Below are 27,085 nucleotides of genomic sequence, written 5' to 3' on the forward strand. Positions count from 1 at the left end.
CCCTCCCTATGGTGATGGTTCTGTGTTCACGGGTGTTAAAGGGGATATTAATTATTGATATTTATGCAAATCTCAATAATTAATATTTATAAATAGGCGTGAGTCGTCTAGTGATGACTCTGCCTATTTATGCCTAAATAAACAAATCAACACTACTGATTGCCTTACTCTACACTGAACTACCTGCGGCGCCTTACTACTACAAAAGACTACACGCTGTGCTTAAATAAAAGGTATTTATTAACACACTATACGTCACAGTATAATATATTTGCTTATAACTATATATATCTATATCAAGGGAATAGTTATATATATTTATAGCAGCACACAGTAATATAAGTACACACACTATAACAACACACTAATACGGTTCTAACTACGCTAACACAGTCCCAATTCCTCCCCAGAATCTAACTACAATTACAATTATACACATACATACACTTTACCAGTCGCCCACCCAATCCTGTCAATATACTATCCCTACGGGGAATAACAAGGGGTTAATACAGACACTGCTGCTGCAGGGGTGAGCAGGGCAGCCGTAAAGGGGTATCAGGGGTAGAAGCACAGAGGCAATACCAGGGTAGTAGGGGATATGAGGGATCCTGGGGGAACACAGGGGCTCAGGGCAGGGGAAGGTAAGGGTTCCAAGGGTTCTAGGGGGATTAGGGGTAAACCAAGGGAAGCAGAGGCTATAGGGGAAAATAGGGGAAAACAGGGGAATTAGGGTCCGTTGGTGGTGTAAGGGTTAATGCAGGGGAATCAGGGAATGCAGAGGAGGGTAAGGGTAAATATGGCAGGGGATCATTGGTGGTATAGGGCAGGGGAATAATATATATCGTTGGTGGTATACGGAGGGTAATACCAAAGGGTTAATAATATATTATAAATCGATACTCAGCGGTTGTATGCTCGTTGTCCAGGGAGGCTCGTTTGTCCAGGGGATGCTTCTTCCTGCTCCGGGTGGTCTTACCTGACTCCTGAGCGTAGCGCAGCCGGCCTATTTAAGCTTGACGGCGCCCGCTCTTCGTCCCACCATTGCCGCCGTGCGCATGCGCACCGCAGGCCTGAACACGTGGGCCGGCGCGGTGATATGACGTCACCACGCCGGCCCGCGCATCTTGGAGCGCGCTTCCAGGCAGGGGGATCCTTTGATCCTCCCGCCTGTGGAGCGGACGCACACCTCCGGCGCTGTAATTACAGCGCCGGAGGTCAGCCATCCACAGGGGCATGGGAACTCTTTGTTCCCATGTCCCTGTTAGGCACGCTATCTCTGGCGCTGCTGTTGATGGTGACAAAGGGCAGAGGATCTTATTGATCCTCTGTCCTTTGAAGAGGCCGACGCTGGACATAATTGTCCAACTGTCGGTCTCCTCCACCCCCTCCCCCCCCAGCAGGCGCAGTGAGCAGGGGAGATTGGGCACAAGAATAACGGCCATATATGTTTATAGATGCTTGAGGCACATCTATAAACATATATGAATGGACATGACATATAGGGGGCAGGCACAAAATGCCCACCTATAATATATATATATATATATATATATATATATATATATATGCATATATTATATACATAGGGGTACATACACTCACCTAAAGAATTATTAGGAACACCATACTAATACGGTGTTGGACCCCATTTTGCCTTCAGAACTGCCTTAATTCTACGTGGCATTGATTCAACAAGGTGCTGATAGCATTCTTTAGAAATGTTGGAATATAACAAAACAATAACAAACACAGGTGCACTCTGCAGTCTCACTAAATCCTCAAACTGATTTTAAAATTGAGAGATTAGGCTACTTTCACACTAGCGTTCGGGTGTCCGCTCGTGCGCACCGTTTGAAGGGGCTCACGAGCGGCCCCGAACGCATCCGTCTGGCCCCAATGCATTCTCAGTGGAGGCGGATCCACTGAGAATGCATCCGTCTGCCAGCGTTCAGCCTCCGCTCCGCTCAGTGAGCGGACACCTGAACGCTGCTTGCAGCGTTCGGGTGTCCGCCTGGCCGTGCGGAGGCGAGCGGATCCGTCCAGACTTATAATGGAAGTCAATGGGGACGGATCCGCTTGAAGATGACACAATATGGCTCAATCTTCAAGCGGATCCGTTCCCCATTGACTTTCAATGTAAAGTCTGAACGGATCCGCTCAGACAACTTTCACACTTAGAAAATTTTCTAAGTTTTAATGCAGACGCATGCGTTCTGAACGGATGCGAACGTCTGCATTATCGGAGCGGATCCGTCTGATGAAACATCAGACGGATCCGCTCCGAACGCTAGTGTGAAAGTAGCCTAAGTCAACATGTCCTACGGTGTAGAACATGTCTAAGCCCGGACACCACGACAAGGTTTCTCAAGTAGCCCGGGACCCTACACTCTCCTACCTGAGCCGTATGGGCGATACCAGGAGCCAGTGGGCAAATTACAGGAGCATAATGTCTATTGTGGTACTTGTGGTTTGCCGCGGGCATCCTCCATTGTATGCATTTTGCTGGGGATTGCCATTAGCAACGGGCCACAAGTGCAGGATTTGCTCCCCTACATATATGCACAACTGCATGTGGGTTTGAGCAGCTCCTGCTAATGCCAACCTGTCTTCTTAGTTTGTATATTTAGAAATGTTGGCCCATACATGTATGAGTTGGGGAGGATGACAAAGCGGATAGTTCTCCTACTCATCTGGCAGATGTAATGGCCACTAAAAATACCGTTTTATAGGATAGCATCTTTAAGGGGATGTCTCCAAGGGGCTCAAACGGGGCCGTGGTTAGAGCGGATAGCACCAAGTTAAGGTCCCACGGGGCTGTCTTAGATTTAACTGTAGTACATAGCCTAGAGCAGTGATGGCTAACCATGGCACTCCAGCTGTGGTAAAACTACAACTCCCAAGATGCCCCCCTTGCTTGGCTGCTCTCAGAACTCTGTATAAATAAATAGAGCATGCTGGGAGTCGTAGTTTTACCACAGCTGGAGTGCCAAGGTTAGCCATCACGGGCCTAGAGGAACCCTTAATAAACCTTTTGACCCAGAGATGAGTAGCTAATCTAAAGTCAAAGAGAGCACTCAATGCCGAGACCTGGACTTTGAGAGTGCTAGGTTTAAGTTTTTTGTTAAGGCCTTCCTGCAAGAAACTCAGAATTAAAGGGATGTTGGGCAAGCTCAAATCTAGGCCTGGCCCTGCAAACTGAAGGAAGGTCTTCCATACTCTCAGATAGATTTCAGAGGTGATCTTTTTCCTACTAGCTAGAAGAGTCCCAATCACTTGTTCTGATAAACCTCTGGTCCTGAAGAATCGCCTCTCAAAATCCAGGCTGTCAGGTGCAGCTTCTTCCCCTCCGGATGATGTAGCGGGCCCTGATATAGTAGGTCCTGCATTTCTGGAAGTATCCAGGGATCCGCTATTGATAGTCTCCTTAACCAGGCAAACCAGACTCTTCTCGGCCAGAACGGTGCTATTAGGATCACCGTTGCCTGCTCCCTCCTGATCTTCTGAATCACTCTGGGCAGTGGGCTGATGGGAGGAAACGCATAGACTAGGTCCTTCCCTCATGGTTGTGAGAGCGCATCTGTGCCTATAGACTGATCTTCCCTGCTCAGAGAAAAGAATCTTTCACATTTTTTGTTCTCTATCAAGGCGAACAGATCTATTGTGGGAGATCCCCATAGGACTTCTATTTGGTGAAATACCTCTTGATTCAGATACCAATTCGCCTGGCTGAATCTGTGCCTGCTGAGAAAGTCCGCCTGGTGATTCTGAGCCTTTCAAATGGACCGCTGAGAGAGAAAGAGCTTTCCCCTGTATTAGTAAAAAGATCCTGGATGCTAGCTGCATTAGCTGAGGAGATCTTGTCCCCCCTTGTATGTTGATATATGCTACTACTGAAGCGTTGTCGGATAGGATCTTGACATGTTTTTGAGGCAGTGATGGGAGACTTTTCTTTAATGCGCACAGGACTGCCCTTAACTCCCTGGCATTTTGGGATTGAGCACTTTGGGTTCTTGACCAAGGGCCTTGGAAAAAAACCAAAACTGAATGGGCCCCCCACCCCAAGGGGCTTGCGTCGGTGGTAATTATTAGGGGATCCTGCTTCAACCATTCTACTCCCTGACTCAGGTTGGGTGTTTTTAGCCACCAAGTTAGGGACCGGGTCACTGACCCCGGTATCACAATCTTGCGATCCAGGGATAGCAACTCCCTGTCCCAACTGGACAAAATGTGCAACTGAAGGATTCTGGACCTAAATTGGGCCCACTTCACAGCAGGAATGCAAGCCATCATCAGACCCAGAATAGACATTGCTTCTCTTAGGGACACTTCCTTGGTTCTGCTGAAAGCCCTGATTTTCTGCTCAATAGCTCTTCTTTTCTCTACCGGAAGATAGGATTTCTGCGTCTGGGAATCTAGTAAGACGCCTAGGAAAATACATCTGGAGGTTGGAATCAGGGACGATTTGTCCCAATTTATTAACCAGCTGAGACTTGTCAGGGTCCCCAGGACCTCCTGTATTTGAGATATTAACACATCTGGGGACAGCCCTACCAAGAGAAGGTCGTCCAGGTATGGGATTATAATGATGTCTGATCTTATCTCTGCTATTAGTTTCGTGAAAAGCCTCGGCGCCTGCGTTATCCCGAAGGGAAGTGCTCTTAACTGCAGATGGACAATCGATTCCCCTATCTTTACTGCTACCCTGAGGTATTTCTGAGATTACAATAGACATCTTTTATGTCTATTGAGGTCATCACACAGTTGGGGAACAGATGAAGGAGTGTGAAAGAGATTGACTCCATCCTAAATTTTTGGTACGTCAGGTATTGGTTGAGGTTCTTCAGATTTATTATCAGTCGGAATGTACCGTTGGGTTTGGTAACCAAAAATAGGGTCGAATAGAAGCCCTCTCCTTGTTCGTTTTCCGGGACTGGTACAAGGACTGCTTTGGCCAGGAAGTTGTTTATTTCTTCCATAAGTGCCACCTGTTTTGGAGAATGTTGGTTTATGGATGTGATTTTTAATGTCCTGGGTGGTAGCTTTTTGAACTCTAGGCGGTAGCCTTCCTCTATAATACTCCTTACCCAGGCGCTTGCGGTAATATTTCGCCAGGCAAGAGAAAACAAAGAAAGACAACCGCCTACCTGGGGCCTGGCGTCATTGCTGAGAGGAACTCGAAGTCTGAGGTCTGGATTTAAACCGCACGCTTTTTTACTTACCTGATCTCCATTCCCTTCTTTTGATCCCCAAAACCCCTCTTTCTCTCCCCAGTTTAGGAAAGGGCGGCATTGGAAATCCTTTTTTCTTATCTAATGCCTTATCTAAAATGTCGTCCAAAGGATAGCTTAGACTTTGATGCCACATCACCCTTCAACCATAGGGACCTGCTGGCTGAATTGGATAGTGCGGCCGCTCTAGCAGATAGTCTCAATGCATCAGCAGAGGCATCAGAAATAAAGTCTACTGCTCTGGACATGGTTGTAATAGCTTCCAGCAGCTGTTCCCTAGGACTCTAGTACCTCCAACCAGACTTTTAATGACCTTGCCACTGAACTAGTTGCTATATTTGGTTTGAAGGCTGACGTGGACGCCTCCCAATTTTTTCAGAAATAGGTGTCTGCCCTTTTGTCCATTGGTTCCTTAAAGGGACACTGACAGGGCCAAAAAGCATATTTAGGTATATATTACAGGTCTTATAAAGTGTATTAGAATCATCTAAGTATCCCCCCTGTCCACCTTATAATCACAGTAAAATGACGTTTTATAACCTGCTTGAATCGTCTTCAATCTGCCCAAGGGGCGGCGTTTCATCTCAACTTGCGCCCAGCCAGCCTCGCCACAACTGCCGTTTGAAGCGCCGCCCAGCTCATCAATATTCACTTCGCTGGGCGGCTACTAGTGTACCAGAGGCAAGATCCGGCGCATGCCCAGTACAATCCTATGGGCATCAGCCTCCGTCTCATCTTCAGCGCATGCGCCCGGCACCCTCACTGGCCGGGATCACATCGCGCCTGCGCACAGTCTGCATCTCAGAGGCCGACGCAGCCTCTGCTTTAGCCGCCCAGCGAAGTGAATATTGATGAGCTGGGCGGAGCTTCAAAACAGCAGTTGTGGCGAGGCTGGCTGGGCACAAGTGGAGATGAAACGCCGCCCCTTGGGCAGATTGAAGACTATTCAAGCAGGTTATAAAACTTCAGATTACTGTAGTTCTAAGGTGGACAGGGGGGATACTTAGATGATTCTAATACACTTTATAAGACATGTACTGTCATATATATACCTAAATATGCATATTGGGCCTGTCAGTGTCCCTTTAAGGAATCCTAAATCCTCAAACAGAAGAGCTGATTTTTATTTATTTTTTTGCTACAGGGCAGCTACCAAGCTGATACTTCATCATCAAAGGGGTACTTTCTTTTAACTGCTCTTGTGATAAAGAAATTTTTGTTAGGCTTTTCCCATTCACGCTTAATCAGGTCTTTGATACAATCCTGAATGAGGAACACCATAGACTTTTGGCTTCAGGCTTTCAAACATGAGCTCTTGCCTAGATCTGGACTCCTTTTCCTCCTCCAGCTCCATCCTGGATCTAACCGCTTTCAATAGTAGATCTGTATCCCCGCAGATGATAGATGACTTCCTGCAGCCCCAAAACAGACCTGAGAAGAAACTCCTCCTGTCCCTGGCTTGGAAAGAACTAAGTGGTGGAAGGCAGTGGACCAATTTAAAGATCTGGGAAGTTCCCGTTTCCTGTCCAGAAGGGGGAGGATCTCACAGGTGCTGTCATGGGGCACAATGGGGAAAAAAAAAAAGGCTATATATGCTTGTGAAATTAAACTAATATAAAGGGGAAACTGAGGTGGGAAAGTGGCTCCACCTTTTTTTATGCTGCAGGTTTTCTGTCCTGGAGGCAGAGCCATCTCTAAGGTGCTGTCGTGGGTTAGGAAAATCCAATTACCGGTAAGTGTAATCATTATTTCTTTGTCAGCCCACATTGCCTGCCTGGGCATTTTGTCCCATCTTCTCTGTGACCACCTAAGAATTACTTTTAATATTTTTTTGTTACATATTAAAAAACATAAGAAATGTTACTTTATATATCCACGGCTGTTGCTATTTCTTTGGTTCCTCAAAAGACTGCCCTTGCCTGTTCCTACCACAATGGACAAAATATCATGCCTACTCTGGAACTCACTAACCCAGTACATCAGACACTTCCCCCATAAGTCAAACCATCAAAAGTAACCTCAACACCCACCACTTCCGGTAAGCCTACCACCTGCAATGAGCATGCTGCCACCCAAAGCCAGATAAACAGCTACTGTATTCTTGCCCCTTCGCTTGTAGATTGCAAGCTTTTACAGGCAGGTTCCTCTCCCCCTCCATCAGTCTGTTAAAAAGGAACCTGTCACCTCAAAAATGCATCTACACCCGCCAGCAGTACCTCATAGTAGCCAGCAGCCTGTTAACCACCTCAGCCCCCCTAGCTTAAACACTCTTAATGACCAGGCCACTTTTTACACTTCTGACCTACACTACTTTGACCGTTTATTGCTCGGTCATGCAACTTACCACCCAAATGAATTTTACCTCCTTTTCTTCTCACTAATAGAGCTTTCATTTGGTGGTATTTCATTGCTGCTGACATTTTTACTTTTTTTGTTATTAATCGAAATTTAACTATTTTTTGCAAAAAAATGGCATTTCTCACTTTGTTGTAAAATTTTGCAAAAAAACAACATCATATATAAATTTCTCTAAATTTATTGTTCTACATGTCTGATTAAAAAAAAAAATGGTTTGGGTAAAAGCTTTTTGAAGCAGCTCTGACTTTGAGCACCTGTCATGTTTCCTGAGGTTCTACAATGCCCAGACAGTAGAAAAACCCCACAAATGACCCCATTTCGGAAAGTAGACACCCTAAGGTATTCGCTGCTGATGGGCATAGTGAGTTCATAGAATTTTATTTTTTGTCACAAGTTAGCCGAAAATGATTTTTTTTTCTTACAAAGTCTCATTCCACTAACTTGTGACAAAAAATAAAAACTTCCATGAACTCACTATGCCCATCATGAAATACCTTGGGGTGTCTTTCCAAAATGGGGTCACTTGTGGGGTAGTTATACTGCCCTGGCATTTTAGGGGCCCTAATGTGTGGTAAGTAGGTAAATGACCTGTGAAATCCTAAAGGTGCTCTTTGGAATGTGGGCCCCTTTGCCCACCTAGGCTGCAAAAAAGTGTCACATGTGGTATCGCCGTATTCAGGAGAAGTTGGGCAATGTGTTTTAGGGTGTCTTTTTACATATACTCATGCTGGGTGAGAGAAATATCTCGGCAAGACAACTTTTCTTATTTTTTTTATACAAAGTTGGCATTTGACCAAGATATTTCTCTCACCCAGCATGGGTATATGTAAAATGACACCCCAAAACACATTGCCCAACTTCTCCTGAGTACGGCGATACCAGGTGTGACTTTTGCAGCCTAGATGCGCAAAGGTGCCCACATTCCTTTTATGAGGGCATTTTTAGACATTTGGATCCCAGACTTCTCACGCTTTAGGGCCCCTAAAATGCCAGGGCAGTATAAATACCCCACATGTGACCCCATTTTGGAAAGAAGACACCAAGGTATTCAATGAGGGGCATGGCAAGTTTATCGAATTTTTTTTTTGGCACAAGTTAACGGAAATAGATTTATTTATTTTTTTCTCAAAGTCTCCCTTTCCGCTAACTTGGGACAAAAATTTAAATCTTTCATGGACTCAATATGCCCCTCACGGAATACCTTGGGGTGTCTTTCTGAAATGGGGTCATATGTGGGATATTTATACTACCCTGGCAGAGAAGTCTGGAATATAAAGGTCTAAAAATTTTTACGCATTTGGATTCCGTGAGGGGTATGGTGACTTCATGTGAGATTTTATTTTTTGACACAAGTTAGTGGAATATAAGACTTTGAAAGAAAAAAAATAATAATTTCCGCTAACTTGGGCCAAATTTTTTTCTGAATGGAGCCTTACAGGGGGGGGGGGGGGGGGGGGGGTGATCAATGACAGGGGGGTGACCAGGGAGTCTATATGGGGTGATCACCCCCCCCTGTCATTGATCACCCCCCTATAAGGCTCCATTCAGATGTCTATGTGTTTTGCGGAACCGATCCATGTATCCGTAAAAATCATACGGACGTCTGAATGGAGCCTTACAAGGGGGTGATCAATGACAGGGGGTGATCAGGGAGTCTATATGGGGTGATCAGGGGTGAATAAGGGGTTAATAAGTGACAGGGGGGGGGGGGGGTGGTTGTGTAGTGGTGTTTGGTGCTACATATTACTGAGCTACCCGTGTCCTCTGGTGGTCGATCCAAACAAAAGGGACCACGTAGCAGGTATATTAGACGCCGTTATCAAAACAGCGTCTAATATACCTGTTAGGGGTTAAAAAAAAAAAAATCACATCTCCAGCCTGCCAGCGAACGATCGCCGCTGGCAGGCTGGAGATACTCGCTTACCTTCCGATCCTGTGAACGTGCGCGTTCACAGGAAATCTCACGTCTCACGAGAGGACGCGTATATGCGTCCAGGAGGAATGAATCAACCACCTCCAGGACGCGTCGCTGCGTTCAGCGGTCTGGAGGTGGTTAATAATCATGTTGCATCCTGTTACAAAACCTACAAATATACAGGTCTCCATATAAATGACTAGATCAACACCATATTCATATGAAGATCCATATTTATTAGTACATTTTAAATTATCACTACAAATGATTGACAATACACCAATTAAAATAATAAAACACAAATGACTGGTGGTCCATGATTGTAGATAGAATATATAAAGTGCTAGTGCAAATATATCATGGTCAGTAAGTACATTGCTCAATGTAATGCTTTACATTGAGCAATGTACTTACTGACCATGATATATTTGCACTAGCACTTTATATATTCTATCTACAATCATGGACCACCAGTCATTTGTGTTTTATTATTTTAATTGGTGTATTGTCAATCATTTGTAGTGATAATTTAAAATGTACTAATAAATATGGATCTTCATATGAATATGGTGTTGATCTAGTCATTTATATGGAGACCTGTATATTCTTTGTAGGTTTTGTAACCGGATGCAACATTATTAACAGGCTGCTGGCTACTATGAGGTACTGCTGGCAAGTGTAGATGCATTTTTGAGGTGACAGGTTCCCTTTAAGTGTTTTTTGTATTTATATTATGTATGTATAATACTCTTGATGTACAGCAGTTTTGCCCTACATACTGCACATCCATTAAATCAGGATTTTGCTGCTGCTTGTCTAGATTTACCCCCATCTAGACACAAAACAGTAGATTAAATGCCATCTCACTCACATGCTCCTTAGTATAAACTGTGTGGACACTAGAGTTGTGGTCACATGCTTGACAGGCACCTCCTCTGGTAGACTGATTTTGCCCTGGATCTAACTTAAGCATAGCAACATCTTCAGGTTGGCTGGTCCGTCCCAACTCTTCCAAAACTACCACCCATTCAACTGCAGTGTATGCCACAGACATCTGTGCCAGAACAGGGCCTGCGCCATACTTTCTCTCCCAGGGCATAACATTCTTCTGACATGACTGCAGATTGCAAGCACCACCTCCCTTATTCTTGGAATGAAGTGCTGCCCAGCTTCATTAAAAAAAAAAAAACTTAGCCTGTTTGATGTACTGTACATGTAGATTTGATCTGTGTTAAAAAGACAACCAAAGTTACAAGGTAATACCTGCCTGAAGCTAGGGCTTCTACAAAAAGTAGAACAAAAATAACAAGTACTTTTTATTATATTATGTTGCACTTTACAGCTGGAATTCTGGGAATTCGAAAACCACATCTTTGCCTGTGAGTTTCTTGTAGACACCAGAAAATGTTTCAACCTTGATGGGAAAAAAAAAAAAAAAAAAGTTATAAAAGGCATTCAGGAGGAAACAAAAATAAACTTGTGCGACAATTCCCCACACCTACTACAATACCATAAGCAGAGGTAAACGTGCATTCACAGCAGCGATCCAAATGTGTATATATGTACCTTATTGAACCTTGCTGTCACTTTTCTGCACGTGCCAATCCTCCAATGTATGCTGGAACTTGCATTCAGGGTGGGTTAGGGAGCCCTAACTAAATCTTATGAGCTTGCCCCAGCCAAGTGAATTGAAGCTTCTCACTCACTGCTCCATGGCCTCCTGACTGCACTGGCCAGGGCCTTGCGTGCACACAACGTGAGCGTGCTGGCTGACGCTGTGTGTGACATCAGGTCTCACCCAGTGCATGCTGGGAAGAAGACTGAGTCCGTCTCCTGCGGACTCCATCAGCCAGCCGCGCACCCTGCAGGAAAGGCAAGTATATTAGCAGGAGACTGAATCTACTGGGGGGGGCGGATGGCAATGGCACTGGCTGGGACACTTCATCTTTACATAGTTTGGAAAAGGATCTGTTACACAATACACATCTTAAAAATTTCTTGAACAGTTTTGTAATTTGTATACATACAGAAGAAAATAATCTATTGCGATATATCATTATATCACACATGCTTCAAATTACATCGCAATATAGATTTTAGACCATATCACCCAGCCCTAACATACACATTTGAGTCGATGCTGTGAATGCACATTTACCTCTGCCTATGGTATTGTAAGTGGTGTGGGGAATTTTCACACGGGACCATACTATTGATATTAGTTTTCCTGTTTTTAATAGGATAAAAGAACCAGCTTAGTTTATAAAAAACAAACTTTGCTAAAAAAATATTTTTGTATCCTGCATGGTTTGTCTCCTCAGTCCTCGCTCGAGAGCTCTGAGAAGTTGTAGGAATATACAGGACGCCGTCCACACCAGCCAGAAGACCGGGGACGGGCATGATCTCCAACGTCGTGGAACGGGACTGTACGTCACTGCGCCACAAGACGCTACGCTCCCATACGCCACAAGGACAGAGCCTGCGGGAGCGACCCCACAGGATATCCACGTTGGTTAAGACAACCCCCTCAAAAAGCTATGAAATAAAGTATGCAAGTCAATTCCAAGCACCAAGCAACACCTTCACAGTATAGGGTTGTGGGTAGATTGTGATAAGCTATCCAGGGTGTACATGCACCCTTCGACTCACAGGCACATCTGCCTAGCAGAAGGGAGTGACCTCTTTGCATAATTCCAGACACTAATCACAGGAGATCTTTCTGAAGTGACCCCACAGGCAGGGACACCAGACAGCAACTGCAGTGCAAATTAAATGCGTTCTCTGACATTTAACTACAGGATCCCTATCTGATCTTGGAGGCACAAGAGACCCCCACCAATCAGCTGCTTGAAAAAGCACTTCTGCGATCACCGTGGCCTTCTCGCAGATCACCAAGCACAGCGCCCTACATTGTATAGCATCGCGCTCAACCTATTCATTTGAATGGGGCCATGCTGCACCTAGGCCACATTAATGTGTTGTCACTGGCCTAAAAAGGTTCTGCCTTCTCAAAAAGCAGATTGGTGGGGGTCCCAGATGTCAGACACCTAGAGATAAAATGCTAGAAAATCTAAGCATTCCAGTACAATTAATATCCACACATTTTCTATGAAATATATGGATGGGCCGAGTCCTCTACAGCAAGAAATTCTACCCAATCTGGCTAACAGACGAAGATAGAAAAGGGAGCCCCCCGTTTTGTAAATCTATTGAGGGCACAGCCACACCAATGCTGCAGATTCTTGGTAGCAGAATTGCATCTGGAAAAATCCACAGCATTTAAGCAGCAGACAGGATTAACGAACGAAGAGACTTTGGTTCGGCTGTAGCATCCGAAGCTCGCTTCCCTCATCTGCCGCTTTCAACCTTGGCACTGCAAATGTTACAAGTAGAGGCAAGGAATTGTCCAAAAACACAGCCTGAGAAAGCAAAGTGGCAACCAATGCAGAAACCGTGACCGCTGGCCACCAGAAAGAAATGCATGAAATACAGAAAATCTGGTCTTTGACATGTGAACGCCTATGCTTTAAGGATGCTTTGATACAGCCAAAATAGCAGGGGTTGGTAGAGCAACGCTTTAGGAAATGACACAGCTGAAGTCCCCCCTCAGTGCCTTTGTAAACCTCACCAGAAACCAGATGATACAAGAGCCAATGAACTTTACCGAATTCAAACTACTACCTTGTGTTCAACATTGTTCTGTTGTGCCTTGTCCAGATGGACTTTGATGAGCCGACTGCCGTCCAACTTCACACGGATCCTCTTGCCCACAATTTCACTTGGGAACACCAAGTCTTCAAGGATGGCATCATGTACTGCTGTCAGGGTACGACTGAAAAATTAAATGTTGTGTTTATGATGCCAAGGCAATTCTTTATGACAAGGGGAATGACAAATTATACTAAATAGTATTTATTTTTTAAATGTGATGTTCCATATGACTGGACTTTTAGACCCAGCTTTTCTAACCCTTAATATATTTATAAGTGTATCCTGCATGGTTTGGCTCCTCGGTCACAGCTCAAGAGCTCTGAGAAGTTGTAGGAATATACAGGACACCGTCCACACCAGCCAGAAGACCGGCATGATCTCCAACGTCGTGGAACGGGACTGTACGTCACTGCGCCACAAGACGCTACGCTCCCATACGCCACAAGGACAGAGCCTGCGGGAGCGACCCCACAGGATATCCACGTTGGGGGCACAAGCCCAAGGACCTATATAAGACACCTGTATAGGCAAACACTACAGAAGCTGCATAAAGTCAGGTGAAAAACATAATGAGAATACAATGCAAAACTGGATAACAGTCAGATAGGGCATGTTGCCGGAAACCACAGCATTTTCTACCAGCGTATATAATAGGGTTCCAGAAACCTCATTTGAACAGGACCTGTCACCACTTTTGACATGTCAGCAAGATATTGCAGAACCTATGTGGTGCCATTTTTCTGTTCTTCCTATTAGAAGTTACAAATAAGTTGACTTACACTATCCAATCAGTGCAGACAATATAACTGCAGGAACACCCCCCTTGACAAGGGGAATGGGAACACCCAGTGGTACATTTATCCTTAGACTGCCAGTTCTACATCCCCCCCAAACTTGCATTCTGACACTGCTCCCATAAACCAGCAGTAAAATGATGTATTGAGGACTCCTAAGCTCATGCATTTTACTGCTGTTTTGTTGGAGGCCAGCGTCAGAACTAAGATGAATATCAAGATAAAAATTACAAAACCAGACTTAGCGTCAGTTATACTACTCACTGCTTGTAAAAGTTTGGGGGGGGGGGGGGGGGGGTTGGAGCTGACAGATTCCCTTTAACCCCTTCCAACCTCTGCCATACATGCTGGAAGTCAGGTGTTTAAACATGGCACCCGAACAATCCCAACACATGGCGATCAAGGGAGCCGTTCATTCATGTGGAAGGTCCATAGAAACACCACAAACCTCCCATAGGTTACACAAAAACTATAAAAGTGGTATGGCTATAATTGTACTGACCCAGAGAATGAACAGGTCAGTTTTAGTGCAAGGGGAACGTAAAAACAAAACTGCCATAATAGCATTTCCCCCTGAATTTTACACCAGCTGGAATTTTTCAGGGTCTTGAAGGTTAGTCTTACAGGAATAATGGACAACATAGTTAGAAGAAAATAAGGCCCAAAATTGCAGAGGGAACAAGCATTTATTGCAATATTTCAGGAAAGGTGTCTGGTTTTTAAAAAAAAAAACAAAAACGTTTATGTCACATGTGGATTTTGACACATTCAGCACAGAAATACAAAATCTGCATCAAATACTTTCATGTGTCCAAGTAACCTAAAAGTTCATATTCTCACCACTCCTGATGAGAATACTCTAAAAAAGGTATGCCTGTAGTAAAAGCACATGCTGTTGGTAGTTTAGTATGGTCAAAAATGCTGAGCTTCCCTCTGACATGCATAGTATTACACAGTGCTAGATTTTACCTGTGGATTTCCTTTAGTATGTTTTTCAAAGTCTCATTTACTCAAAGCAAGTTTGACACCAGTCTGATAGAATGGCCCCCAAACAAATTAAACCTTACCTTCTGGGACGCTTCTGCTTGTTTTTCGTGCGGCTTTTCCTTGTTGGTTTGGGCAAGATCCTTCTCTGCAAAGAATAAAAATGAATGCTTGCAGTATCTCAAATTACCAGTGCATCTTAAGTATTTTAATAACGAAACGTACATCATGTGCTTAGATTCTATCAATCTAAAATAAGGTTCAATAGAATTCCTGGCTCCCAGAGAATAGTATCTAGAGACACCTTGCTCTTGTCAAGGTAGTTGGAATGTGGACCTTCAATACACATGCATGCTCAGATGGGCCTCTGTTACGTGTGGGATTAGGAGAAATAGCCATCAGTCCACAGCTATTAAAAAGGTGTATTGGCATATTTAGCAGATAAGCAAAAACAATGCAACAGCACTCTGCAAACAAAAAGGAAATACAATAGTGCAACTCGTACAGAAAATGTACTAATGCTACGTTATAAATGTGAGACACTCGGCAAATACATTGTACAAAGTTAATAATGCCTGTCCACCAGCGTCAAGGTGATCTCTTTAGGACAGGAACCTACACTAAATACTACCTCTGCTGGTGCTGTACTGGCCTCCATTATAATCAGGGAATGCAGGTTCCACATGCATGCTAAGACCACTCTATTTTGCCTCCCGTGGTGTCAAAAGGCTTACAAAAAGCATGTGGAGCCTGCATTCCCTAAATAGAGGCCATTGTGACAGCAAAAAGAGGTATAATAGTGTGGGCTCAGCATGCATGTGGAAGCTGCATTCCCTTAAATATAAGAGGCCAGTATGGCACCAACAGAGGTAGTATTTAGTGTAGGTTCCTGTCCAAGAGATCACCTTGTCAGTGGTGGACAGGCACAAATAATTTTGTACAAAATGTATTTGCCAATAATTTTTAGCGCATTTTCTATACGAGTATGGCCCTATTGTAGTTACTTTATTATTTGTGTTTGCAGAGTGCTGTTGCATGGTGTTTTTTTGCTCTTGTGCTTTCAGCCATAGTGACGTGCACTTGCACACGGGGATGTGCTGACTAACCTTAAGATTTTGCAGATGGCTGTGCATAGTACAGCACTTGGTAAACGTTAGATCTGCACAGTTGTGTCCTGTTTCCAGAACTTCCCTCCCGTGAATGGCTGCTCTTGACTTAGCTTCCCAGCAATTAAGGGTATAACTAATTCAAAGGTGACAGCCAATACGGCATTACTTCCTGTTGTCAACAAATGGCAAAATAAGGCCTCATGTACACAACTGTGTTTAGCGGTCCACAAGCCACAGATCTCAGCTGTGAGCGAAACACCGCCTCCCCCACATCTAGAGAAAAGTCAGATTTACGTCCACAAAACGGACAACAGGACAGGTTCTATTTTTTTGCAGGACTGCAGAAAAGACTTGGGCTACTTTCACACTTTCAGCAGAGAGATCCGGCAAGCAGTTCCGTCGCCGGAACTGCCTGCTGGATCAGGCAAAATGTATGCTAACTGATAGCATTAGTAAGACTGATCAGGATCCTGATCAGTCTTAAAAATGCCTGATCAGTCGAAAAAATGCATTGAAATGCCGGATCCGTCATTTATTTTTTCACTTTTTTTTAGTCTGCGCATGCGCATACCGGAAGGACGGATCCAGCATTCCGGTATTCTGAATGCCGGATTCGGCACTAATACATTCCTATGGGAAAAATGCCGGATCCGGCATTCAGGCAAGTCTTCAGTTTTTTTTTAGCCGGAGATAAAACCGTAGCATGCTGCGGTTTTCTCTTTTGCCTGATCAGTCAAAACGACTGAACTGAAGACATCCTGATGCAAACTGAACAGATTACTCTCCATTCAGAATGCATGGGGACATACCTGATCAGTTCTTTTCCGGTATAGAGCCCCTGTGACGGAACTCTATGCCGGAAAAGAAAAACGCAAGTGTGAAAGTACCCTTACAGGCTTGTAGTCCGCATCTGCTGTGGCCCCACTGAGATGAAACTACAGCCATGTTCATGAGGCCTAATAGTCTGAAGAAAAAGGCACACTACATTTGAATGAACACTTGTATCCTGCATGGTTTGTCTCCTCGGTCACTGCTCGAGAGCTATGAGAAGTTGTAGGAATATACAGGACGCTGTCCACACTAGTCAGAAGACCAGGGACGGGCATGATCTCCAACGTCGTGGAACGGGACTGTACGTCACTGCGCCACAAGACGCTACGCTCCCATACGCCACAAGGACAGAGCCTGCGGGAGCGACCCCACAGGATATCCACGTTGGTTAAAAATTATATATGTAGCCGACTCCACAGAGAAAATTTACTGACCAAGTGGTGGTGTGACAATTTTGAGTGAGCATCAGGCAAATTTTACCTACCAGACTACTCAGATGCTCAGTGGGGAATTTAGAGATTTGTGGACAACTTGCCTATGAAGCCAGTCACTGTCAAGAAAATGAAATTTAATCCAGCATTCAATTGCTAGTGCCCCAAGACCGATCCAAATCTCAGCAAGTTCTTGCTTGTAAACTGTGCCCAACAACTCCACAGTCCACATTTCCTGACATTGGTATTACAACAGAAATCTTAGGCACCAAACACTCAGCCCAACGCAGGAGCAGCATCAGTGTAATGCGCATGCAGGGTTATCAAGTTGACAGAGCTCTTGCTGGGACTGGACCAGATAAAAAGTTCATTTTAATTGATAAAACAAAGTTCTAAGAACAGAAAATAGGAAACGTTTCCACATTCCCTACCGAGACCTGGGAGTCGCTTGGTACTCACAATTAACCTGGTAGACTAACTAGGAGAGGAGTGAACACTGCATGGCACATACCTGAGCAATGAAGACTACATGCTTGCCACTGAACTTTTTCTCCAGCTCGCGCACCAGCCTGACTTGGATCTTCTGGAAAGATTTCAGCTGAGGGACTGGAACGAAGATGATTATTGCTTTTCTACCACCTCCAACTTCAATTTCCTGTGAGAAACAACAACACGTAGCTACCACTGGTGTCCCCCAAAACACATGCCATTTCATAACCGAATATCCTAGATTCTCCATCTACTGCAGTTTTATAGAAACTGAATTCATAAAATGTACGCCGAACTTGAAAACAGAAGTTCGCTCAATCACAAGGTTCGAGTTATCTAAGAACTACGCTATGGATTCTGGTACCACGGACCGCCATAAGTTACGGTCCAAGGTAGCGGAATCCATAACATGGAAAGTACTGGGGACCAGAAAAGCCAAAGACAGCTCACCAGTGGAGGCAAGCAGTGCTTTGCAATTTTTTTTTTTTTTATTATCTGCCCAGAAAACACCTACTTGCCTTCCAGTTCAGTGCTCTCCCTCTCGGATGTATTAATGAGGCGATTAGTATTATCACGAGTATTTAACAGTTCTCGGACATGTTACTAGAAAACATGTAACCCACAGTAACAAATACTAGTGCAGACTGAATTCATTGTATCCTGCATGGTTTGTCTCCTCGGTCACAGCTCGAGAGCTCTGAGAAGTTTTAGGAATATACAGGACGCCGTCCACACCAGCCAGAAGACCGGGGACGGACATGATCTCCAACGTCATGGAACGGGACTGTACGTCACTGAGCCACAAGACGCTACGCTCCCATACGCCACAAGGACAGAGCCCGCGGGAGCGACCCCACAGGATATCCACGTTGGATGAAGCCCTTTAGGAAATCTTGAACGTATGTTAAGCACTGTTATATTAGTGCTAGAGGTGACCTAATCCAAGTCGTACCTGCAGTTAGTAATCGCCACATAAATGGGGGAAGGATGATGTACATAAACCAAAGGGGAGCACAACTTTAAAATAATCTTTTTTGACAGGCTCAAAAGTCACAAGTAATCACCTTGTGTGTACTGACCAATTGAGCACCCCCCGCCCCCCAGTCCAGCCACTGTGCTGGACACTAGAAACATAAGACATAGCCCAGCACCAGGAGTCAGGTTTTACCTTAGCTGCAGTAATGTTTAGTTCCCTTAACTGAGCTTTCAGGTCTGAATTCATTTCCAGCTCCAGCAGAGCCTAGAAGGAAAAGGAGATTGAATGATCTCTAGTTCACCAACAGAAGACATTATCGAAGAAATACTTTCATGTATCCTGCATGGTTTGTCTCCTCAGTCCTCGCTCGAGAGCTCTGAGAAGTTGTAGGAATATACAGGACGCTGTCCACAACAGTCAGAAGACCGGGGACGGGCATGATCTCCAACGTCGTGGAACGGGACTGTACGTCACTGCGCCACAAGACGCTACGCTCCCATACGCCACAAGGACAGAGCCTGCGAGAGCGACCCCACAGGATATCCACGTTGGGTTATAGTCAAGGGATGATGAGAACGTCTGAGGGACATCTGCAGCGTAGTGAACAGCATCAAACAAGGACACATCAACGTATCTTCCAACATTACACATGTGAAGAGATGCCATCAGTTCTTACGGGACAGGAACCAAACTGATTGCCAAACCGAAGTGGGGTCCACAGAGCTGCCAGGCAATCCCTTCCCTAGTGACCCTTCTCAGTAGGGCTGTCCCTGCATCACTGAACTCTAATCTAGGAGCACAGGCTCTTTATGGGGTTAAAAGCATCTTACCATTCTGCAGACCCACTGTGAAGACTACATACAGTATAAATGACAATACGAACAGAATGCCATAACAGGATTACTGGGGTTTAAAAGGGCTGTCTGGGTCTTAGAAGAGCCACAAATGTAATACAAACAAACACCACTCGCCTCTTCAATGCTCCGCCAATCCAGCACAGATGCTCCAGTCGTCCCATGGTCAGACGCAGTACTACCGGCATCACGGCACATGTCTGCTGAGACTGAGGTGCCAATACACTGTCACTGCTGGCAGCCTGTGCACAGCTATGGGCTCTGGATTCCTCAGATGGACTGATGAGGGGAGTAGTGTTTTTATTGCATGATATGACAGTGTGGCTTTTCTTCAGAACAAGACGACCACTTTAAACATTTAAAAAATAAAAAAAATACTGGATATAACTGCTGCATGTGGACAAAACCCTGCCCGCACATGGCCGCTAATCTAGGCACCATATTGAAGGTAATGCTACAGTTTCACCTTCAAAATTGTGCAGCCATTGGCTCCCATGGCACACGGCTGCTGTGGGACGTTAAGCCCAGCCTTGCCCAACTTTCTCACTAGCGTTTCTTTTCCGGCATAGAGTTCCGTCACAGGAGCACAATACCAGAAAAGAACTAATCAGTTTTATACTAATGCATTCTGAATGGAGAGCATTCCGTTCAGGATGCATCAGTTCAATCCCTCTAACGTTTTTTGGCCGGAGAAAATACTGCAGCATGCTGCAGTTCTCTCCAGCCAGAAAAATACTGATCACTTGCCAGAAATGCTGGATCCGGTTTTGCGGTCTGCGCAGACCTTTAAAAATGAGAAAATAGATACCGGATCCGTTTTTTCCAGATGACACTGGAAAAAACAGATCCGTCTGACAAATGGATTGAAATATCGGATCAACATGCGGATCTGTCTACAAATGCTATCCGTTTGCGTCCGGATTGCCGAATCTGGCATGCAGTTCCGGGAACTAGCAGTCTATAAGGCCTCCTGCACACCTTATTTTATGTCCTTACCCAGTTTCTTTTTTTGCGGATCAAACATGGGACAGAGTACGGATGTGCAAGAGGCCTAATCAAGAGAACTGAATGTGGGAGGAAGGACTGCGGTACCAATCGTTCCTCCCACATCATCCATCAGCGCTTGCACTACATGAACATCGGGCAGTGTAGTAATAGTACCCCAGCCACATGTGTTGTATGACTTCAATACCGCCCTGGCACAAGTACATATTAGGCTACTTTCACACTTGCGTTCAGAGCGGATCCGTCTGGGGTCTGCCCAGACTGATCCGCTCATATAATGCAGACTTGGGATCCGTTCAGAACGGATCCGTCTGCATTATATTGTAGAAAAAAATTCTAAGTGTGAAAGTAGCCTGAACGGATCCGTCCAGACTTTACATTGAAAGTCAATGGGGGACGGATCCGTTTGAAAATTGAGCCAAATTCAAACGGATCCGTCCCCATTGACTTACATTGTAAGTCTGGGTGGATCCGTTTGCCTCCGCACGGCCAGGCGGACACCCGAACACTGCAAGCTGCGTTCAGGTGTCCGCCTGCTGAGCGGAGGCTGAACGCTGGCAGACTGATGCATTCTGAGCGGAGCTGCAGCCACTCAGAATGCATTGGTAGCTGGACAGATGCGTTCGGGGCCGCTTGTGAGGCTCTTCAAACAAAGCTCACAAGCGGAAGCCCGACGCTAGTGTGAAAGTAGCCTTACACTGCAATCTACCCGACATGTGCCACCAGGAGCTGCGTCAGTCGCCAACCACAACTCATTGCTGAGGCTTTCAAAAGCCAAGTCCACAGATGGGTGGGCTCTACTACCCACCTGGTCTACAGCGAAGGCGACCTGATGTAGCACTCACCTGGGAGATGCCAGACTCGAACTCGTCTGGCTTTTCGCCATTTGGCTTGACGATTTTGGCGCTTGTGCTGAACATGGCCTTTCTGGAAGAGACAAGAGACACGTTAGTGGAGTCCCGCTGCCCCCATCACCCCCTCCCCACCCGTCACACACAGCGCTGTATCCTGCATGGTTTGTCTCCTCGGTCACAGCTCGAGAGCTCTGAGAAGTTTTAGGAATATACAGGACGCTGTCCACACCAGTCAGAAGACCGGGGACGGGCATGATCTCCAACGTTGTGGAACGGGACTGTACGTCACTGCGCCACAAGACGCTACGCTCCCATACGCCACAAGGACAGAGCCTGCGGGAGCGACCCCACAGGATATCCACGTTGGGTTCAGATTATCAGTCATCCCTTTAAGACTTCCCTATACTAAGCACATCCAGTCTTAGAGAATAGTGGGGGTGGGGCTCTAAACTTAACAGAATCAATGGACTATTACTATTTACAGTGTGACACCCTCTCCAGCACCATGCCCACCATTATCCAAGCAAGCCCTTAAAGGGGTATACACAACCGCCATTACAAGCCCCCACACATCTATACAGAGACCTGGGGGACCCCGCAAACTATGGAGGCCCGGCTCCACTGCACTGTAATCACCAGTCACTCCCTGCACACGGTACATTCTAGCAGAGCATGGAGGCCCGGCTCTACTGCACTGTAATAACCAGTCCCTACCGGCACACGGTACATTCTAGCACAGCGGCAGGACCACGTGACCTTCCCGCGCTGCCTCAGCCACCATCACCACCGGCCGCCGCACTCAAGTCTACAACCATCCGGCCCCATCCACCGCAGACACAGCGCTCCTCAGCCACATCCTCGGCTCTACGGGAAGAAGGGAGCCTTTACCGCCGGCGTGCGCAGCCATTTCTTGCCACCAACCAAAGGAAGAGACAAATAAAAGAAAGAATTGGCTCCGGACGACTCGCTGCACTCACCGTCCTGTCTCAGTGACGGCCTAGGAAGAGAGCGAGATCCCGCGAGAGCGGCGCTGATCTCGGCCGAGCGCAAAGGATCATGGGAAATCAGCGACGAGTATTTAACTGCGTTGCTCCACCCTTTACGTCAGGAAGCTGGCGGAAGCGAGGCCACTAGTGAGGGCGGAAGTGGAGACGGGCGGAATAAAATGAATTCTATAAAAAAATTTTTAAGGGAATTGTGTTTACAGCCAAAGGATTGGTATAAGGTAATATGAATCCATGGTGGCAGCTGTAGTATTGGATCCGATGCAGAAACCCAGGAGCACTGGAGATGCCGTGTAACTACAACTCCCAGCATGCACACCTACTGTTCTTTTTACTCCTATAGAAGTGAAAGGAGGATTCTGGGAGTTGTAGTTTCAGAACAGCAACCACAAGACAATGATGCGAGTAGTTTTCATTGCTGTTGCTTTGAAGTTAGTGGGTGAGAAAAGTAGCATATCCACCAGCTGGGATTTGCAGTTGAGAAAACTATTGATTATCTATCCTCAAGATGAAGTCTCTTTCACACGTCAGCACACGTCCCCGTTCATTTTAATGTGTGTATTCAGACATCAGTGTTTTAGCACGGTCCGTGGGTCCGTGTTTTTGGCACGGATGCAATGCTCTTTTTTTTGTCCTTGTTCACTGATCCATCACGCCATCTTTATAGTCTATGGGTCTGTAAAAGCTACGCATGACATCCATGTTGCATCCATGTTTCACGGATCATTAGGAAGAGATTTTTAGAAAAATTTTTTTCAGCGGTGCAGTCAGTGAAACACGTATGGCACATGGACAGCAAAAAATGGACACACAGATCCATCATGGACAGCTTCACAGATGCATCACTGACCACCTTCTCATGGATTTCAGCATGGACACAGACGTGTGAATGAGGCTTAACCACTTCCCGTCCACTAACGCCGATAGGTGTCAGGACGACGGCGCTCTCAGCGACGCCTATTGGCTTTATCTCATGAGACCTGAGATTTCATGTGAACGCGCACTCACAGGAGCGCGCGTTCACAGGATCGCGCCGTATACAAGTTTAACTACAGCCTGCCAGCGCTGATCATTGGCTGGCAGGCTGTAGATTTTTAAAATAACCAATCAAATAGGTATGTCAGACGCTATTTTGTAAAAAGCGTCTGATATACCTGCTACCTGGTCCTCTGGTGGTCCCTTTTGCTTGGATCGACCACCAGAGGACACAGGCAGCTCTGTAAGTAGCACCAAGCACTACACTACACCCCCCCCCCCCTGTCACTTGTTAACCCCTGATGACCCCATATAGACTCCCTTGTCACCCCCCTGTCATTAATCACCGCCAGTTACTTAGCTACTTGTTAGGTAGATAGCGCCCACCGCAGTCGCTGATTAGCGTCATCGCTGTCGCTACTATATAGTTTCTGTAAGTGATCTATATCAGTACATTAGGGTCACCTTAGGCTCTACAAAAAAAGCAGTGTTCGCCCGATCAGGCCTGATCTTGTGCGCACACTTGCGTTCAGTCCGCCCCACCGCAGTGACAGAATTTTTTTTTTAATCACTGAAAAAACACAGTAAAATCGCTGCGCCGCTATCCGCTATAAAGATCACTTTTGAGTTTTTTGGATCTTTATTAGCGATCGCAGCTTTACTTCGCAAGCACTCCTTTTTACTAGGTAGGTGTGCTCTTTTTCCTGGGTAGCCTCAGAGGAATACCCCCTAAATTTAGTGAGCCCAAAATGTCAAACAAGGGGTATTCCGCTGAAGAGGCCTACAGGATTTTGACCTGATGGATGAAAGCGATGGGGACGCCTCACCCGCTGAATCCAGTGGTTCAGAATATGAACCTGTAGACAGCAGTGGCACTCTAACCGCTAGTGAAGATGACGAGGTTGAGGTCCCTGCTATGGTCAGGCGTACCCGATCCCATGTCAGTGTTCTGCATACCCCGCATGATGAGCCTCATTTGCAGCAGAGTGGTGCTAGCGCTGATCTTTTTTTATGGTGCGGCATACACCAGCAGCGCAGCACATCCTGGACCTTCTACCAGCACTGCCGTATTCCCTGGTGAAGTAACGAGCACCAGAAGGGCAGTTCAAGCTGGTACGGTGGCACGTGCAGTAACTCCCCCGTCGCAGCCACCACGTTCACAGGCCCGTAGAGCTCTTAGTCTCCCAGAGGTGCTGGCAAACCCAAATTGGCACTCCCCTGCTTCCGCCGCACCCGTATTGCCCCCTTTCACCGCCCAGTCTGGAGTTCGCGTGGAGACAGCTCATTTAGGATCAGCCCTCGAGTTTTTTGAGCTGTTCCTCACCGCGGATCTCTATGACTTAGTTGTGGCAGAAACCAACCGCTACGCCACACAGTATATAACCGCCAATCCGGAAAGCTTCTATGCCCAGCCTTACGGTGGAAACCAGTTACAGTTTCCGAATTTAAAATATTTTTGGTCCTTATCCTCAGCATGGGTCTAACTAAAAAAAATGTATTGCGGTCCTATTGGTCTAAAGACCCAATACATTACATGCCCATGTTCTCTGCTGCTATGCACGTTTTGAGGGCATCATGCGCTTTATGCATTTCACTGACAATAAAACCTGTCATCCAAGAGGCCACCCTGCTTATGACCGGCTCCACAAAATTCGTCCCCTCATAAACCGTTTGTCATCCAGGTTTGCAGATGCGCATACCCCCAATCAGAACATCTGCATAGACGAGTCCCTTGTACATTTTACCGGGCGCCTTGGCATCAAACAGTACATCCCCAGCAAGCGTGCCCGGTATGGGGTCAAACTGTATAAGGTCTGTGAAAGGGCCACAGGCTATACATATCGTTTTAGGGTCTATGAGGGAAAAGACTCAAAACTGGAGCCGGTCGGATGTCCTGACTACCTGGGGAGCAGTGGCAAGATTGTCTGGGACTTGGTGTCACCCTTACTCCACACGGGGTACCACTTATACGTGGACAATTTTTACACAATCGCGGCCCTCTTTCGGCACTTACATATAGTCAGAATTCAATGCTGTGGCACCGCGCGACCTAGTCGCCGGGGCTTCCCCCAACGGCTCGTTAGTACCCGACTTGCACGGGGGGAGAGGGCTGCCTTGTGTGACCAAGAACTGCTCGCGGTGAAGTGGAAGGACAAGAGGGACGTTTACCTTTTGTCCACCATTCACGCAGACACGACAGTACAAATTGAAAGTGCAATTGTGAAACCCTTCTCTGTCCACGACTATAACCTTCACATGGGAGGGGTGGACTTCAATGACCAGATGTTGGCTCCCTATTTAGTGTCCCGCCGCACCAGACGCTGGTATAAGAAGGTGTCTGTATATTTAATTCAATTGGCGATGTATAATAGTTTTGTTCTCTACAGTAAGGCTGGGAGAACGGGATCCTTCCTAAAATTCCAGGAAGAGATCAGTTATGTAGTTAGCCGGCTACATGACAGACACTTCCCGAGTGTCTATCCTGGTACCCCAACTCAACGTTCCCCAAGAAAAAGATGTCGTGTCTGTAGCAGGGCTGGAATAAGGCGTGACACCACCGTTTTTTGTCCTGACCAGCCTGGAGGGGAGTGTTTCCGCAAGTACCACACACAGGTACACTATTAGTGTAGGGATCGCGTGACACAGGACAGGCACACAGAGGACTTAGGGCCCTTTCACACAGAGCCGCCACAAACCTCTCCTTTCACCTGGGACAAAGTGCATAATGTACTTCGCCACATCTCTGGGCGATTTGCGCTTTGCACATTGTCCCATGGGGAAGGAGAGGTTAGCAAAAAAGTTAATGTTCTGTTTCAAATGTTATATAAAGTTTAAAAAAGCTGATGTTAATAAATTTATTGCGTTGCTGCCTGTTTTTTTTTTTTTTTTTAGCTTCTATGTTCTATGTGGACCAACCGATGATTGAGCTGCAGCTCTGATGTGCATTCTGACAGAAGCATTGCGCTGCTGTCAGATTACGAAAGTCGGTGTATGCGGCGCTGCAAGACGAGATTTCTCCTCTGCAGTAAAAAAGATACGTTTGCCGAGGCATATGAGCTGAGGGGCGGTGTTCATATGCTTTGGCAAACATTTTTTATAAAAATAAAAAAAAATTATGGCAATGATTTATTCATCCACATCGATTGATGTGAATGGAGAAATCGGGTTTGCCAGGGCATACGAGCTGAAGTGGGTTTGGATGTTAGGCGGAGCTCCTATGTCCTGGCAGACGCCTTTCCCCTCTTTTATTTTATTTTTTGCACATTTTTTGGCAGAGATTTTTTCATCCACATTGATCGATGCGAATGAAGAAATCTGTGCCGTTCATTTTTTCTTTCAGCCCAGAGGCTGAACGGAAAAAAAAAATCTCATTACCCGTATGCTCAATATAAGGAGAATAGCAGAAACTCCTAATGCTGGGCATACATGTAATGATTGCGGAGACCCTCAAATGCCAGGGCAGTACAAACACCCCACAAATGACCCCATTTTGGAAAGAAGACACCCCAAGGTATTCGCTGAGGGGCATATTGAGTCCATGAAAGATTGAACTTTTTGTCACAA

At 45.9% G+C, this 27,085-nt stretch overlaps 1 protein-coding gene and 6 non-coding genes across 8 annotated transcripts; all 7 read right to left on the minus strand.

The window, feature by feature from the left end:
* Nucleotides 1-10,806: 10,806 nt before the first annotated feature.
* RPS7 (ribosomal protein S7) lies at nucleotides 10,807-22,627 on the minus strand. Of its 2 annotated transcripts, none has more exons than XM_040427548.1 (7): nucleotides 22,520-22,625; nucleotides 21,534-21,615; nucleotides 19,022-19,093; nucleotides 17,876-18,019; nucleotides 15,077-15,141; nucleotides 13,186-13,336; nucleotides 10,807-10,918 (listed from the first exon to the last, which is right to left on the minus strand). In XM_040427548.1, the coding sequence occupies exons 2-7, from the start codon at nucleotides 21,606-21,608 to the stop codon at nucleotides 10,841-10,843; spliced, it is 585 nt and encodes a 194-aa protein (XP_040283482.1). In that variant the 5' UTR covers nucleotides 21,609-21,615; nucleotides 22,520-22,625; the 3' UTR covers nucleotides 10,807-10,840. The 2 variants fall into 2 exon arrangements, with proteins under 2 accessions (XP_040283482.1, XP_040283481.1); XM_040427547.1 differs by having other exon boundaries at nucleotides 10,808-10,918; nucleotides 13,183-13,336; nucleotides 22,520-22,627.
* Nucleotides 11,796-12,017, minus strand: LOC121000183. Its single transcript, XR_005778809.1, has one exon. It is a non-coding gene; the product is annotated as a small nucleolar RNA SNORA73 family (small nucleolar RNA).
* On the minus strand, nucleotides 13,489-13,703 carry LOC121000186. Its single transcript, XR_005778812.1, has one exon. It is a non-coding gene; the product is annotated as a small nucleolar RNA SNORA73 family (small nucleolar RNA).
* On the minus strand, nucleotides 17,100-17,321 carry LOC121000180. Its single transcript, XR_005778806.1, has one exon. It is a non-coding gene; the product is annotated as a small nucleolar RNA SNORA73 family (small nucleolar RNA).
* On the minus strand, nucleotides 18,505-18,726 carry LOC121000185. Its single transcript, XR_005778811.1, has one exon. It is a non-coding gene; the product is annotated as a small nucleolar RNA SNORA73 family (small nucleolar RNA).
* LOC121000184 lies at nucleotides 19,160-19,381 on the minus strand. Its single transcript, XR_005778810.1, has one exon. It is a non-coding gene; the product is annotated as a small nucleolar RNA SNORA73 family (small nucleolar RNA).
* On the minus strand, nucleotides 21,688-21,909 carry LOC121000181. Its single transcript, XR_005778807.1, has one exon. It is a non-coding gene; the product is annotated as a small nucleolar RNA SNORA73 family (small nucleolar RNA).
* Nucleotides 22,628-27,085: the final 4,458 nt, after the last annotated feature.

The sequence above is a fragment of the Bufo bufo genome, chromosome 4, assembly GCF_905171765.1.
Source record: "Bufo bufo chromosome 4, aBufBuf1.1, whole genome shotgun sequence".
Taxonomy (NCBI): Eukaryota; Metazoa; Chordata; class Amphibia; order Anura; family Bufonidae; genus Bufo; species Bufo bufo.

Coding starts and splice junctions, on each gene's coding strand:
- RPS7 (XM_040427547.1), bottom strand. CDS start 21,608: ATGTTCAGCACAAGCGCCAAAATCGTCAAGCCAAATGGCGAAAAGCCA. Junction 18,020..19,021: donor TAAACATTACTGCAGCTAAG/GTAAAACCTGAC, acceptor TGTTTCTCACAG/GAAATTGAAGTTGGAGGTGG. Junction 10,919..13,182: donor ACAATGTTGAACACAAGGTA/GTAGTTTGAATT, acceptor TTTCCCATCAAG/GTTGAAACATTTTCTGGTGT.